The 13,965-nt window shown below is 40.1% G+C and overlaps 1 protein-coding gene across 1 annotated transcript; it reads left to right on the top strand.

Moving 5' to 3' along the window:
• Nucleotides 1-8,556: 8,556 nt before the first annotated feature.
• RHOH (ras homolog family member H) lies at nt 8,557-9,132 on the top strand (the record flags this gene model as incomplete). The annotated part of the gene is made up of 1 exon (XM_084203990.1): nt 8,557-9,132. The coding sequence occupies one exon, from the start codon at nt 8,557-8,559 to the stop codon at nt 9,130-9,132; it is 576 nt and encodes a 191-aa protein (XP_084060116.1).
• Between the last annotated feature and the right edge of the window lie 4,833 nt (nt 9,133-13,965).

The following is a 13,965-nucleotide window of genomic DNA, read 5'->3' on the forward strand; positions in this document are numbered from 1 at the left end:
TAACACTTTCCTTCTCCATCTTTACCTTCCACTGAAATCAAACCTGTGCAAATACATAACTTAACTCATGGAAAACCTCCTTCTTCTCCGGCTGATATTAGGGGAGAAGATCTAGGCTTGAGAATCTCCTTATTTTGTGCTAGGCATTTTATAAAATCAGAGCAAAGTTAAACCTGGAGAGACTTCTGAAAGTAAAGTTGGAGATCTTTCAAGGGATCCATTGAGGAAAATGGAGAAATGGAAGGGCAATTTAAAAAGGCATTTTAACATTGAGGAGCGTGTTCTATCACCTGTAGCATTCATGTATTAGCTTAGCTATAGTGTTACTGTTGATTACTTGGTAGCATTTGAGGGAGCCAGTCAAGAAGATCAAGTAGTGTGCAAACAAGGGAGAGGAGTGCAGTCCTACCACAGGTTAGAGCCAAAACACACAGAAGTCGGCCTTCTCCACTGCAGTGGGATTGGCACAGGCTCTGAAAGAGGGGAAGCCCTTTTGACTGCAAATGCAAGTGTCTATGGAGATGCCAGTTTGTTTTAACAATCTATCATGTCACACATCTGTGTGATTTAATATGAATCCATGCATCTCCTTAACAACAAGTCATTGTAACATATTGTAAAGATGTGTCTAATAAATGTAATGGCTGCATACACAGCAGAAATATAACAGTTTACAATGGGTGACTATGTAATTTTATATGTAAAACTCTATCAATTAGAGACCTAGGTTATTGCAAATCCCCATTTAGCACAGCAATCTCTGCTCATGTGCATACAAATACATATGTACCTGTATGTGGACCATGACCATTTCAATAATGCATCCATTTGATGCACAATATGTATGTAGATTTTCAAATGATGGTAACATATCTTGCCCACAACACGTTGTTTCCTACAGCAATCTGTAGCAATGTCTTTTGCAATGAATTAATATCAAAGTGTCCATATATATATATGTATATGGACATACACATATGCATGTACATATGGATGTGATTTTTTGTACACAACTGTATTGATTAATCACTGAAATACTTCGATTTTAAATATGCACAGTTTTATTTTTAATATTTTTGTGTATCTGTATATGTGCATGTACACCTCTATGCATCCAGTCTAGCAAATGCTAGAGAATGCTCTGAGAAATGATGAATGATTATTTAAAAGTAAGAAATGTTAGTTGTGTATGAAAGAGAAATGGATACCTGTGTCTGCAGATGGTAAAAATCAAGAACAAGAAATAGGGGTAGGGTCAGTCGCACTGGAAAGAAAACGAAATAATTGTTGAAGGTTGTAAATAAAAGAGTACTTCAACAGCCAGAGAATACTTCAACAGCCATAAAAATTTGGGGAGATTTTAAAGAGTTAAATCTGTAAAAATCCTACAAAAATATGTTACCAAAATAAGTTGACAAATCAAAAATATGCCTTTTTGATTTGTCTCAAACTTCAAGAAATTTAACTCTGTTAAAAGAGGATGTGGCATGAAAAATTTGAAGTGTTTTGAGGCCCAAAGTTGCAAACATTTCTACATGTCAATAATTCTACACCCGCAGAAGTCTGATTAAAGTCAATTACTTAAACATAATGCATTTTATATTATCAAGGCTTCAGTTTGGCTACAATGCAGCTAGAGTTGCTGAAAATTTGCTTTTGACCTGTAAGTAATTCAGGTAGAAAAAGTATTCGTATGACAGCGCTGGAGTCAGCACACAGCACTTTATCCATGTTCATCTGCAAGTGTGTCTGTATCCCCATCTGGACCCAGGAGCAGTTCTGTGTCAGTGTGAATATATATGTACATATATATATGTGTGTGTGTGTGTACAGAAACAGTGACTGTGAGGGACAGCAGACACACAGATGGTCGATGAACTTCTGTGCTCGAATGTAGACGTGTGTGACATTTGCTCACCAGCTGCTCCATGTACAGCTGCATCTGTAATGAAACGACATATTTCTTGTCTGTTTAAGCACAAGGAGAAAGGACAGAGGAGTATGGGAAAGAGAGGCGACATATATCTAGTATCCTGCAGAAGGAGAAGGCTATGCTTACCTAACTTCAGGCATGACATGCTGCTCCATTTCTGGTGACTTTGAGGATATTGGATCAGACTGAGAATGGTTTATTAGCTGGTCTTCTCTGAAGGGATTACTTTCCTACACTTGATTGACCCCAATTTTAATTTGTAGAGAACATCTATACTGAAAGTGGATCCCTTTTGAAAATGACCCATAATACCATGAATGCTGCATAGTTTGTCATTTACCATGTCACGCCATAAACATGGAGAAAAATTACTTCAGACTAATGGCTTGAATCTTTAAGTGGGTACTTAGCATTGCCAGATCTCATTGAGTTCTATTTAGAGATTTAGGATCTCAGATCAGTACATGAGTCTGACAGGCTTTTTGTTAGTTTTTGGAGTGGTTCTAATAGTCTGTGTTCCTGTGTAATTTGTAAATTGCTGAATCAAGGTGTGATTAGCCACAGAAAGAGGGTTCTTGAAGATAAAAGAAATATTTATTTTGTCTAATTCTATAATTAGAATGAGAATTAAATTGTTTTTCTCAGCAACTATTGTGTATTGAATAGATCTTTAGATGCATTGTCATGCATTGCTTATATATTATTATAGGTACTATTACTAAAGAAATTAAATTGAATTTTTTAAAATATAAGATAGCTCATTAAGTGGCTTTATATGTATGTGCAATGTGTAAGCGTGTATTTCAAGGCATATATTTCATTACACAAAAACCTTTCATCCTTTTACTAGGACTTCACGTCTCATTTAATCTTGTAAATAACATCGGTCTGTGTTCATTGTTGTTTTATATCAAGATTTCACATTCTCAATATGAGAGAATTTTCTTTAAATCTGATAACTTGAGTTTCCTTGCTAATAATAAAGTTAACAAGATTACTGAATATTTGATCATAAATCTTTCTCTTCATTTGCAGTGGTTAAAACTGCCAGAGAAAGAAACAGAGGTATTTTCAGGTGTTGTCTTGATCCAGAAGTGATTTTTTGCAAAGGTTTCTAAAAAAGTGTTTCTCTAGTTTCTCAAAATTTTATAAATTAGAAATTAAACCCAAAATTTAGTTTTGTTTTGTTTTTTTTTTCAAAATAAAATACTGGAATTTGAAAACAGGAACAGGATTTCAGTTTTGTGAACAAGGGAGTGAAAGAAAAATTTCCAAGTTTTTATGTCTGCAATTTTTGAAAATTCTGGATGGAGATTGTTTTTGAGATTACAAGACATCCTGGTCTTGAAAATAGCAGGTCATTGCATGTTGCTTGCTTTTCTAACTTTAGAAAGGCATTGAAGAAATTATTGTACTTAAGGATAAAATATCTGTATAAAAGCTCTCATCCAAGCTTCTAAGCATCCTTTCAATTCTTTAAAATATAAAAGCACCTTGAAAGATAATCTGGCAATTATTCTGTCAGTATTACAAAATATCAGATAGCTGAATTATTCTGCCAATGAGTGACCTGCCGCCTTGCTCTTGGGCCAAAGAATAGCGATGACCCCTGTGGTGGCCACCTTTGGAAGTGAATGAGTTCAATGGACGTTTTTTGGTGGAGTAGTTTAGGGAAAAGATGCAGCACCTTGCAAAAGTACAGGCTGTGAGCCAGTGGTGCCACCACTGAATGCCACTATGGACTGAAACGTTGACACTCTCTGAGGTGGAGGGAGGCTGATTGGCAAGACAGGGTTATAGATCAAAATTTTCTTGAAAGGAGTTAAGAAAACAGGAGGCAGCTAATGCAGATGTCAGAGAATCAGCTGAGTGAATGCATGACAGGTGCAGCAAGGAGTCCTGACGGACTGCAGCTGATGGATTAGTTTTCAGGAGACCTGTGCTGTGGAAGCAGTCTGGAGGTTTGTATCTGAATGGAGCAAGCATACCTCATCCAGAGAGCTGAAAACCAGGTAGCGTGACCTTGACAACCTGGTGATCTAGCGGAGTGTCCAAACTGGAGTCACAACAGCCAAGGTTTCTGTGTCACAAGGGGCTGCATCTTCTGGGTGCTGTCACTAACCAGGCAGCAGCATTTCTGCCCTGTGTTGATTCCTGCCAGCCTTCCTCCTCCTCCTTCTCCTTCTGCTTGCAGGAGTTTTCCCAGGCCCTGTCCATGCCCTGCAGTGCCCACTGTGCCCATGGAGGTGAAGGTGTAAAGCGGCACACTCTTCTGGTCAGTGAGGGTAGTCTTTGTGCCTCCTTCCTCTCCTTGAGGGTGTTCAGCTAAGGGATGTGAGGACAGTTCTTACAAATCTGTGGTGCAATTGCAAGGGGCAGTGGTTACAGTCAGCACATTGGAGAAGAACTGTAGGCACTATTTTGCAGACCCCACCTCTGTATGAGGTGGGACTTACAAGAGTAGAGTAGGTAGGCAAAGACAGAATGTATATTCAAACATTGCACAGCTAGTGGAAGTATCTCCTGTGGTTTCAACCTCTTCTATTAGTCTAAGTATTTTAATTTCCTTGCCATGTGAAGTCTCTTCAAGAACTAGCATACACAGTGTTCAAACTGAAAAATTAATCTGCTGTTATCCTGACATAAACAGGAACTCTGCTGAGATGTAATTGAGGCAGGGAGTGGATAATGGCAATAATAATTAGCATGTTAACTCCTTTAACTCTCTGAAGCATTTTGTGACTGATCCAAAAAGCTGGTTGTTTGCCTGCATGGTTTGTTTATGTATGAGCTAATTCCATTGAAATTACAGCCTACCTGAGTATGCACTATCAGTATCTACGAGAGGTTTTGAAATTGGAGTTCCTGACTGTTTTTATTTCCCCCTATCATAAGATGCTGTCCATCCCCTGGAGTTGTTTAGCCATAGCGAGTCATGCTCACAATGATCTTATAGTAGATGCCAGAGATATTCTTGGCATAAATGAAAATCCCATTTGGTTCAGTTGATAAACTTACCCCTTTTGATACAATAGTCCCGCTTTCCTTTGTTGGTAGAGCGCTTTCAAGCTCTTTCTCAGATAAGTTTTTCATGGGATGTATATTCACTTGAATCCTCTACCTGCAAAGAGCTCAGTGCTGCTGTGCTCTACTTTTCATACCATCCCATTGCAGGTTGGTGACCACATTCACCTTCTCCGTATCATGTTCTGCCATGAGCAAGTGTGAGGCATTTTACCTGCGTGAGATTGCTGAGGTGCAGGTCAGACACTGCCAAAGAGCAGTTGTTGTAGGGCTTCTTGTGCTCACATCACCAGTGAAGTCCGAGATCTCTGTAACCACACACTAGTGTCTGTATTCCAAAGACAGAGGGAACAAAACCTGAAGTTTACTAAAGATCACTACTCAGCATGACCACACAAGAATAAGACATGCATTCTTATACCTAGTGATTTTATGAAAGGTCTTACCTTACTATTCAAATAATATCTTCTGTTGTTATGAGTGATGAAAGCATAAACAAAAAAAAGCATGAAAGAAGATTTATAGGTTTATATATTGAATTTCAGGTTTATATATTGAATTCCATATACAAAATGATCTTAATAAAGTTGGTAAATTTTTGAAAATCAAATTGTTGGAGGAAAAAAAAGCCTCCACAGCTTAGACCTCCATTTCTGATTTGTGATTAGAAAGTTTTCTGCAATCTTGTAATGGTTGTAGCACACTGTGCTGTTGGACCAAGACAGAATATGAGAGAAAGGGACAAAAGCTTTGGCAAATGTTTATAAACCTGGTTGTATACTGAGGCACAGAAGTGCCCAGTACTGTCTTTAAAGGAAACTTTGAAGAACTGCTCTTTAAAGGACACTGCTTTTTGTTGATGCTTAATCAAGCATTTTCCATCCAGTGAAGTGAACTTGTGTGATTATTTTAATATACTAATGCTGCTCTTATCCTGAGGCTGCAACAAGGACCAGCTATGTGCCTAATTACAGATAATGCTTCAATATGCACATATGTAGTCCCAATTATATATGGAGGCAGATGAATTGTTGTTACCAAATGCAAGATCAGGGCCATTGAAGGCAATTTGTCCATAGGATCACAATATGGATCTTGTTATGTACCAGGGTTTTTTATTATTCACTGATGGAATGTAGAACAATATCATTTGCTTTGAAAACAATTCTGCACTGTCACAGTGGAATATTTCAGTATCTTGTATTGTCTGTCAACTAGCCATATTCACTAGTCCTTAATATGTCTTTCAATCTTTAGTAATTTTTATACTTTCAAAATAACCAGCATAATTGGATCTGGTAATCAACAAGTCGAGTGCCAGAACAATTCTTTTATCTGTCTTTCTCTGTTTTGCCATTTATGAAATTGCAAAAGTCATGCTTTGGACATCCTTATTTTCCCCCGCATTCCAATGTGCACAAAATAATGAACCTGAAGGCACTGAGGTCTACTCGCACCAAAGAAATGTTTGTTCTGAAAAGGATACTTGGTATATGGAAACTTTCTCCTGAGAATATGCAGCTTTGTCTGAATACCACACTACTGTCTGGTGGTGAAATTGAGGTGTTTTCAAACTATATTGCTGACCCATTTTTGAAATAGAATACTCTGAGAGATAATGATACATATAAGCAATTTGAATGTTTATCCTACGTACGCTTTTTGAATTTTTTATAGATGTGTTTTGTAAAGGTCTTGTTTAGTTCCCTTGAGAGCTTGTTTGGAGAACAGAGAAGGCGAAAGAGTGGAGTTAGATCTAATGAATCTTTAACCAAATTTTCATCTGCTGCCACTAAAACTTAAATTCGCAGTGCAGCCTGTTTCCCGGCAGCCAGGAATGTCGTGAAGCAGCCTCAGTCTCCATCCCACTTCTCAGAAGCGAGCGGCAGCGCGGAGAGCACGGTGTCGCTGGCAGGCCAGGAAACACCGTCTGTTGCAATGACTGCTGTAGATACTGTAACTGAGCACGCACAGGGACAGCCCGCAGACCGGGTGCCACCTCTATAAAGCAGCGTGCTCCGGCCACACATCCTCCTGCAGCCGGGCCATCTGGTGGGAGAGATGCAGGTGTGCCAGCAGCACCAGAGGAGGTAGGGCATGGCCTCCGCACAAAATGAAAGCAGGGCAGTAGCAGTTGTCGGTGCCTGTAAAATGTTCTCTCTAAGATCATCTAGCACTTTCCCTTTGTGTTCCCCCGTTTGTGGAGTAAGCCAAAGCTTGGAGTGTTCTAGAAACAAAGGGAGAGGGGATGGTGTGTTAGGGTACGGAAAGTGGAGAGCATTACAGTAAAATATAGTATATGCCCTTTGTGGCCATCATTTATATCTGTGCAAATAGCCTTAAGCTGTGATGTCTCTCCACATATATGAAGGAAACAAATATATTATTTATGTAACAAACACATGGCATTTTGAAATTATGCAGTGATACTTTCTTTTTAATTACTCATGTTCATCAGAACTAATTTGTCTTCAGTTTTGCAAGTTAGTGATTTTCGGAGCATCTTGTGTGTCACCCTGTGTGAGCAGTGAATCTTGCACACAGTGGGGAAGAAACAAATGCTTTCAAAATAGGAAAATTTGACTGAATGCTGGCAGGAGCTCAAAAGCAATTACATACTCTGAAGAGTACTCTTAGTTCAGTTTTACAAGAGAGTAAATGCCAGGACAGTTAAATTCCCTTCAAATGAAATTTTGACTGGGGCAAGCATTGGTAGTGGAGCTTTCTTTGGCTTGTGCTTCTTGATTGTTGAAAGCAATTTGTAAGAAAGAAATTAACCTTTTTTTTTTTTTTCTGTGAATATTTCTTTGCTTTTAAAAATTGTTCAGGTTCATGTGACTTGAGATTCACTCCTGAAGTCTTTGCTTCCTCATTGTCACAAGTGGTTCTGTGTTTCTGTTTCATACGGGATTGTTTAAATAGTCAAATTGGTTAGCAAAGAGCTTTTTTTCTCCTGACTACCTCTAGAGAGCGTGGCTATATTTTTAAGGGAATCTGAACTGATAATTTAGGGATTCAGGATTCTGTCTGTCTTGGTGGAAGTCAGAGGCAGGGACTGTCTCACAGCATATTAGTAGCAGTTATATCAAAGTTAAATTAATTTTATTACTCTCTTGCCAATTGGAAGGAAAAAATAGCTTGTGTCAGTGGAAAATGGTAATAGTGCTAAGACTGTTAGCCCCTGTGGAGCAGCAAGAAGGTTATTTATGCAAACGGCTGTTGCACACACAGCTGGCTGGGAGGAAATGGAAAAGTTCATCATCCTCATTGAGGGATACTTGCCGTGCCTGTCCAAAGATGTGTCCAGGTGTCTTCATCTTGATGAGGAATGGTTTGTTCTCTGTGGGTTATAAATGTTGCATTTTATTTTTACTTTCCAGAAACGTCATTTGACTCACTGAAGATTTTAAACGGACAGAGTCATGTGGGAGAAAACGAAAATTTAGTCTCAAGTGGAGGAATCAAGTCATAAGAAGTAAAGAGATTTGGATGGTTTCTCACTAAATGGAAATTATATAGAGGGCTTCTAAGATCACTGCATCTCTCCATCCCGCTCCTGCTGCACAGAGACCGCACTCTTGGCCTTGGACCTTGGTAAAATGCTGGATTCAGTCAAGTGTGTTCTGGTGGGAGACTCTGCTGTTGGGAAAACATCTCTCCTGGTACGTTTCACCTCTGAGACTTTTCCAGATGACTACAGACCCACTGTATATGAAAATACTGGAGTGGATGTCTTCATGGATGGCGTACAGATCAGCTTAGGTCTGTGGGACACGTCTGGCAGCGATGCCTTTAAAGGCATTCGCCCCCTCTCCTACCAACAGGCAGATGTGGTATTAATGTGCTACTCGGTGGCAAACCATAATTCCTTTCTGAACCTGAGGAACAAATGGATCAGCGAGATCCGCAGCCATTTGCCCCGCATCCCCGTTTTGGTGGTGGCCACTCAGACTGACCAGCGTGACATGGGTCCCTACAGTTCCTCCTGCATCAGCCCTATAGATGGAAAGCGGCTCGCCCAGGATGTGCGAGCCAAAGGCTATTTGGAGTGCTCTGCCCTCAGCAACAGGGGGGTGCAGCAGGTGTTTGAGTATGCTGTGAGGACAGCAGTCAATCAAGCCAAAAGGCAGAACAGGCGGAAGCTCTTCTCAATTAATGAGTGCAAGATCTTTTGAGGACTGTCAGCAGTGGTTTTGCTCATGTTTGTTCTTTCTATTTTCTCATAAAGACGCTGCAGCAGAGAGAATAGGAGGTGAATCAAAGAAGGGCTCCTGGCAGGACCACAGTGCAGGTGCCTCTTGTGAGACAGATGTGCTCTTTATCTGAGTCTCTTCCCTCCAAAACACATGTGTGCTATCTTGAAAAATGAAAGGTGCATACCCTTATTCACAAGCCCGTGTTTGGACTTTGCAAGCCTGAACTGCAGCAGGCCTAGCCTGCAGATCTGCAGATAACAGCAGTACTGATTTTGATTTTGTTGATTTTGTTTCTGTCAATGTTCCTCGGTCATTGGTTTGTCTGCATCTGCATTTATTTAATGACAAAATTCTGCCTGGAACAGCCCCCACCTTTGTCCTTGTGGATATTTTTTTTACTTAAGAATGTAGTATATAAAACCTGACCAATGTGTATTTTATTTAGAGGACTCTTGGATATATTGTTGAAAATCCCAAAATTTGGTTTTAATATTTTGATGGTTCTCCCATTAGCTAACCACAGAAATGAACTGTCCTATCCATGTAATAAATGGCCTGCAGGCAAGCCTTAGACTTGCCTGAGTCATTGCATAATGGTCATCAGTATGTCCAGCATAGGAGTAATCAAAACTTAGTGACATTTGACAGCTGTCTCCTGCAGTTTTGTGAGATTTGTTACCTTAATATTGTTCTTCAACAATGTGGTCAAAGGTGGGAAACTAATCTGATTCTTCCTGGACTTCACTGGTTTACAACCTCAGAGCTTGCAGACATATTGGGTTAGTTTAGACATATGGTTGGGCTGGCAGGGATGAATCTGTGCTACCATCACCTCTGTTGTGCCTGCTGTAATTCTGGAGGCAAAAGATTTCAGTCTCCAGTGATGAAAGATATTTTCTCATGAGCACTTACATTCTCATATATTTTTAGTACACTTTTTTTCAAAGCAGTGGTTTTAGTGGAACCAGTCACCAACATTAGTAAAAGATTGAGTACAAAGCAAGGTTGACTTTAGAATGGCTAAATGACTTTTTTTTTTGAGTTTGCATGCTAAGTATAATTGCCTAGATTGTATCCAAGTAAGACTGAAACAGGCTTTACATCCTGGGGAGCCTGTCAAGTCTAGGAGCCAAATCTTGATGGATGTACTGGGGCCAAGTTACCCTCCTACACAGAAACGCAGGCTAAGGAAATGGAAACTTCAGGTGTATAAGAGAACTCTGCTAGATGATGAAGTGGGCTCAAGCCACAATGCTGTGCATTCCTTGTGAATTGTGGTGGTCCCCTCCTCCTCATATTATCTGTCCCCTCTGTCCTGCACTCCCTCTCAGGTCTTGCGGATCTGTCTCATCCCAAAAGAATTTCTTACTGCAGCAAGATTTTCTTTGTCCCTTTTCCTGTCCTTTAGCTAGCTAGGAACTGACCTTTGAGGGACTTATAGCTTGGTGCCATAAAAGGTAGGATTATCTCGCCTGTGATGTAGGTGAGCAAGTATTTACACTGTGGGCACCTTGATTACCAGTGGGATACAGAACATCCAGTGTTGTGATTGTCCCACCAGCTTCTAGACTGTTGAATATTTACTGCTCATCAACCTGATTGTAAGGGAGGCTTCTGATCATAAAAACATCCTGGTCTCATCTGAGGTTTTCATGTCATCTTTAAATCTTTACAAGCTTCTGCACCTGAGCACACAAGACACGGACTTCTGTCACCACCCATCTTCCCTGAATTCTTCTCTTTCCTACTTCTCTTTCTTCTCAAGTGTTGATTTGTTACTGAAACACTAAAACTGACATATTGGTAAAAGAATCTGAATGGCATTGTACTTGTGTAGAGTTATGCAAGCAGCCAAGTATTTGCGGTCCTCGGTTAAAAATCTTTTGGCTTTTGGGAGAAATATTCTTCTACATGTCAACTCTTGCAACACCTCTCCGCTGGAAGTCTTAGATTTTGTAACTCTAATTTAAAAGTAGCCATTGTTACAGTTTGAACATTAAAGATTGCATGAAAAATGGTGTGTTATGAATTTTCAAATCTGTTACAACAGGGGACATTTTTGTTATGTTCCCTACACTACTAATGGATCAAATACCTGCTTTCAACTATTTTTAAGACATATTTTTTCCAGAATGCACTATTCAATTGTCTTTTTCTTTCCTCAGTGGGTTAAAGTCTGTTTACAACAGTTCATGCAGTTTTTATGTGCTGAAGAGCAGTAATCATCAGGTGAGAATGCTGTGTTGTGGTATCTGCCGCAAAGTGCCACATTCGGGCACCAAAAGGCTCCACAGAATTGTTATCACAGACAAAACCAGACAAAGATGTAACCGAAATCTCATCTCATCTCATCTGTATTAGCTTCACAAAACTTGTTATGGTGTGTTACAAAATTAAGAAATTGATGTCTGTTGCAATTCAGTGAAGCCAGGTGGATAAGCTTCTTTGAGATGTCTGAACTGACGATACAGGGTACACAGGAAATGTAGGGATGGCTTAATATACTCTTGACTGTGCATTCTAGATCCAGTGCAAAGTGTGAGGCCACTGGAAGCCAGCTGATTTTTAAAATCAATTTGGAAAGAATATAAAGTAATGGGGATTTTGATTTCCTGCTCTGTGAAAAAAACAGTTCAAATTTCACAGCCTGTTTTTTTTCAGACTCTCAAAGCTAAAAGGCACTTTTCACTGGGAACAAACTGCGAAGCACATATATTTTAGTGCCTATAATTATGCGGTTTTCCCTGATCTCTAGAACCAATGTGCTCGAAGAGTGTGGCAGCCCGAAGCAGAGGTTGAAATCTAGACACAGCAGAACTCAGCTGAAGATTTGGCCGAGTGGTATATTGGGGTTTGCTGCTTGCACAACTGCAGCCCTGTTCTCTGTGGTGGGAACAACAAGGGACTGCTGAGGTCTCCTGTGAAACCCTTCCAGGGTGGTTTTGCTTGTGTTTACTTGGGTAACGGGTCCCTGGGTACTGTTTACAGGTTGAAATCTGGCTCTGGTATTTAAAATACATTAAAATGACCCATGTGGATTTTCAATTTCTTTTGCTCTGAAAAACAGCAAAACAGAAAAAACGTGCAGCCTTGCCTCAGTTGAGTCAAGCTTTCAGCTGAGAGAAGAGACCTTGCCCAAATATTCTCCTTCTGTTTTCTCAAACAGATCCCCTTTCGTTTGTTGTTTTGTTGCTAATCTTCTTTTTGCTTGTTATTAAAACAGGTTAAAGTTTTATTTTAAAAAATTATTTTTAATACAGATTTCCAGGCTTTTAAACTTACTTGATATGCAGAACACAATAGAAATATTTTCTGCAAGTAAATAGTAAAAATATGTTTCAAATCATCATTCTTGCCCCCCCTGATTTTTCATGCAGAAAATTATTCAAGCCTGGTAGATATAATTGACACTGTTTTGCCTGATATTTGCAATTAACAGTTTGCAAATTTTTGTGCAATTTTTGTGGGTACTCTGTGTTTACTAAAGTCTGTGAACACAAACTAGTTGATACTTGTGTTAATAAAGAAAATGTGTTTAAGGGACTCTATATATGGTACCATTGTAAAAGAAATCACCAGAGGGATCAGACATGAAGAAAAAAGAAATGTCAGCACTCTTTACATCTCAGCCTTTCCTGTCTTACTATAGCATTTGAGTGAATACAGCCATTAGAATAATTTCCAATAAATTGGGCAATCCATGTCTTTTTAGCACTTTCTCCTAGTGCTTTGGTTGCACACAGCTCAAGTTAGTATAAAAGGAATAAAAAGCTTCATTTCAGAGCATCAGAATGCTTATCTGCTCTTGCCTTTGTGAGCAAGTTAACTACCTTAACTTAATTATGAGTCAGTTCGGCTTCTTAAACAAGCCACATATCACCACAACGGGATTAGCCAAACTCCCTTGCTCTGAAATGACAATAATGAATTTATGTCCCTGAATATGAGGAAATGTATTTTACATCTCAGAGATTCCCTTCACAATGGTAAGAGCTGACCAGTTATCAGCACGTACCTCTCGTAACAGACCTGTGTGCCCTTCACCTTGTGCTCTTAGCAGCCACTTATTGAAAACAAAATTCAGGGGGAAAACACCTGGTTTTGTGTATCTAGGTGTTTATATTATATAGCTGCTTAACTACAGCTGTGGTGGAGGCCTGTGGAAAGCCTCTTGCTGCATTGTGCTGTGACATTGCAGCCTCTGTGTGTCAGCAGGGTCCCTGTCACTCGTGAGGCAGAAGAGAAGGACAGAAGAGATGCTCCTCGGGACTCCTCTTACCTGCATCATAGGCAACTGCAAACAGAGCTGGCCCTGCCTCAGTCAGACTTCTGTCACTTGCAGGTGGCCTTGCAGTAACACATTTATTTTGCGTGCCATTTCTGAAATCAGTGTCAGTATCCAAGTCATTGCCAAGGCCTGGTTTCTGCAGCCACTGTTGTGCTGGTAGCTGGGCTCCAGGTGCTGCATTTTGGAGGTGGAAGGAGAGGAGATGTCTCAAAGCACTGAGATGTCTCAAAGCACTGATGTCTCAAAGCACTAAACCCTGTGGCACATCCCTTCCTGAGTGCGGGGAGCTGGCCTGCAGCCTTGCATGAGCTGTGAGTTATTAGCAAGCAAAAGAAAAGCTATTGCTGCCTTTCTGGTTATGAAGCGAATGAGTGACATGCCTGTCTCAGGTCTTTCACAACCGTCCTACACAAGGCTGGCAGGGGCATTTCTGTCGTTGCTCTTCTCAGCCTGGGTATGATTCATGGAGGGCGGAGCAGCAGAGCACGGGCTCTGTGTGGTGGTGGTGGTTGTTTCTGTCTCTG

The sequence above is a fragment of the Fringilla coelebs genome (assembly GCF_963513975.1).
Source record: "Fringilla coelebs genome assembly, chromosome: 4".
Lineage (NCBI taxonomy): Eukaryota > Metazoa > Chordata > Aves > Passeriformes > Fringillidae > Fringilla > Fringilla coelebs.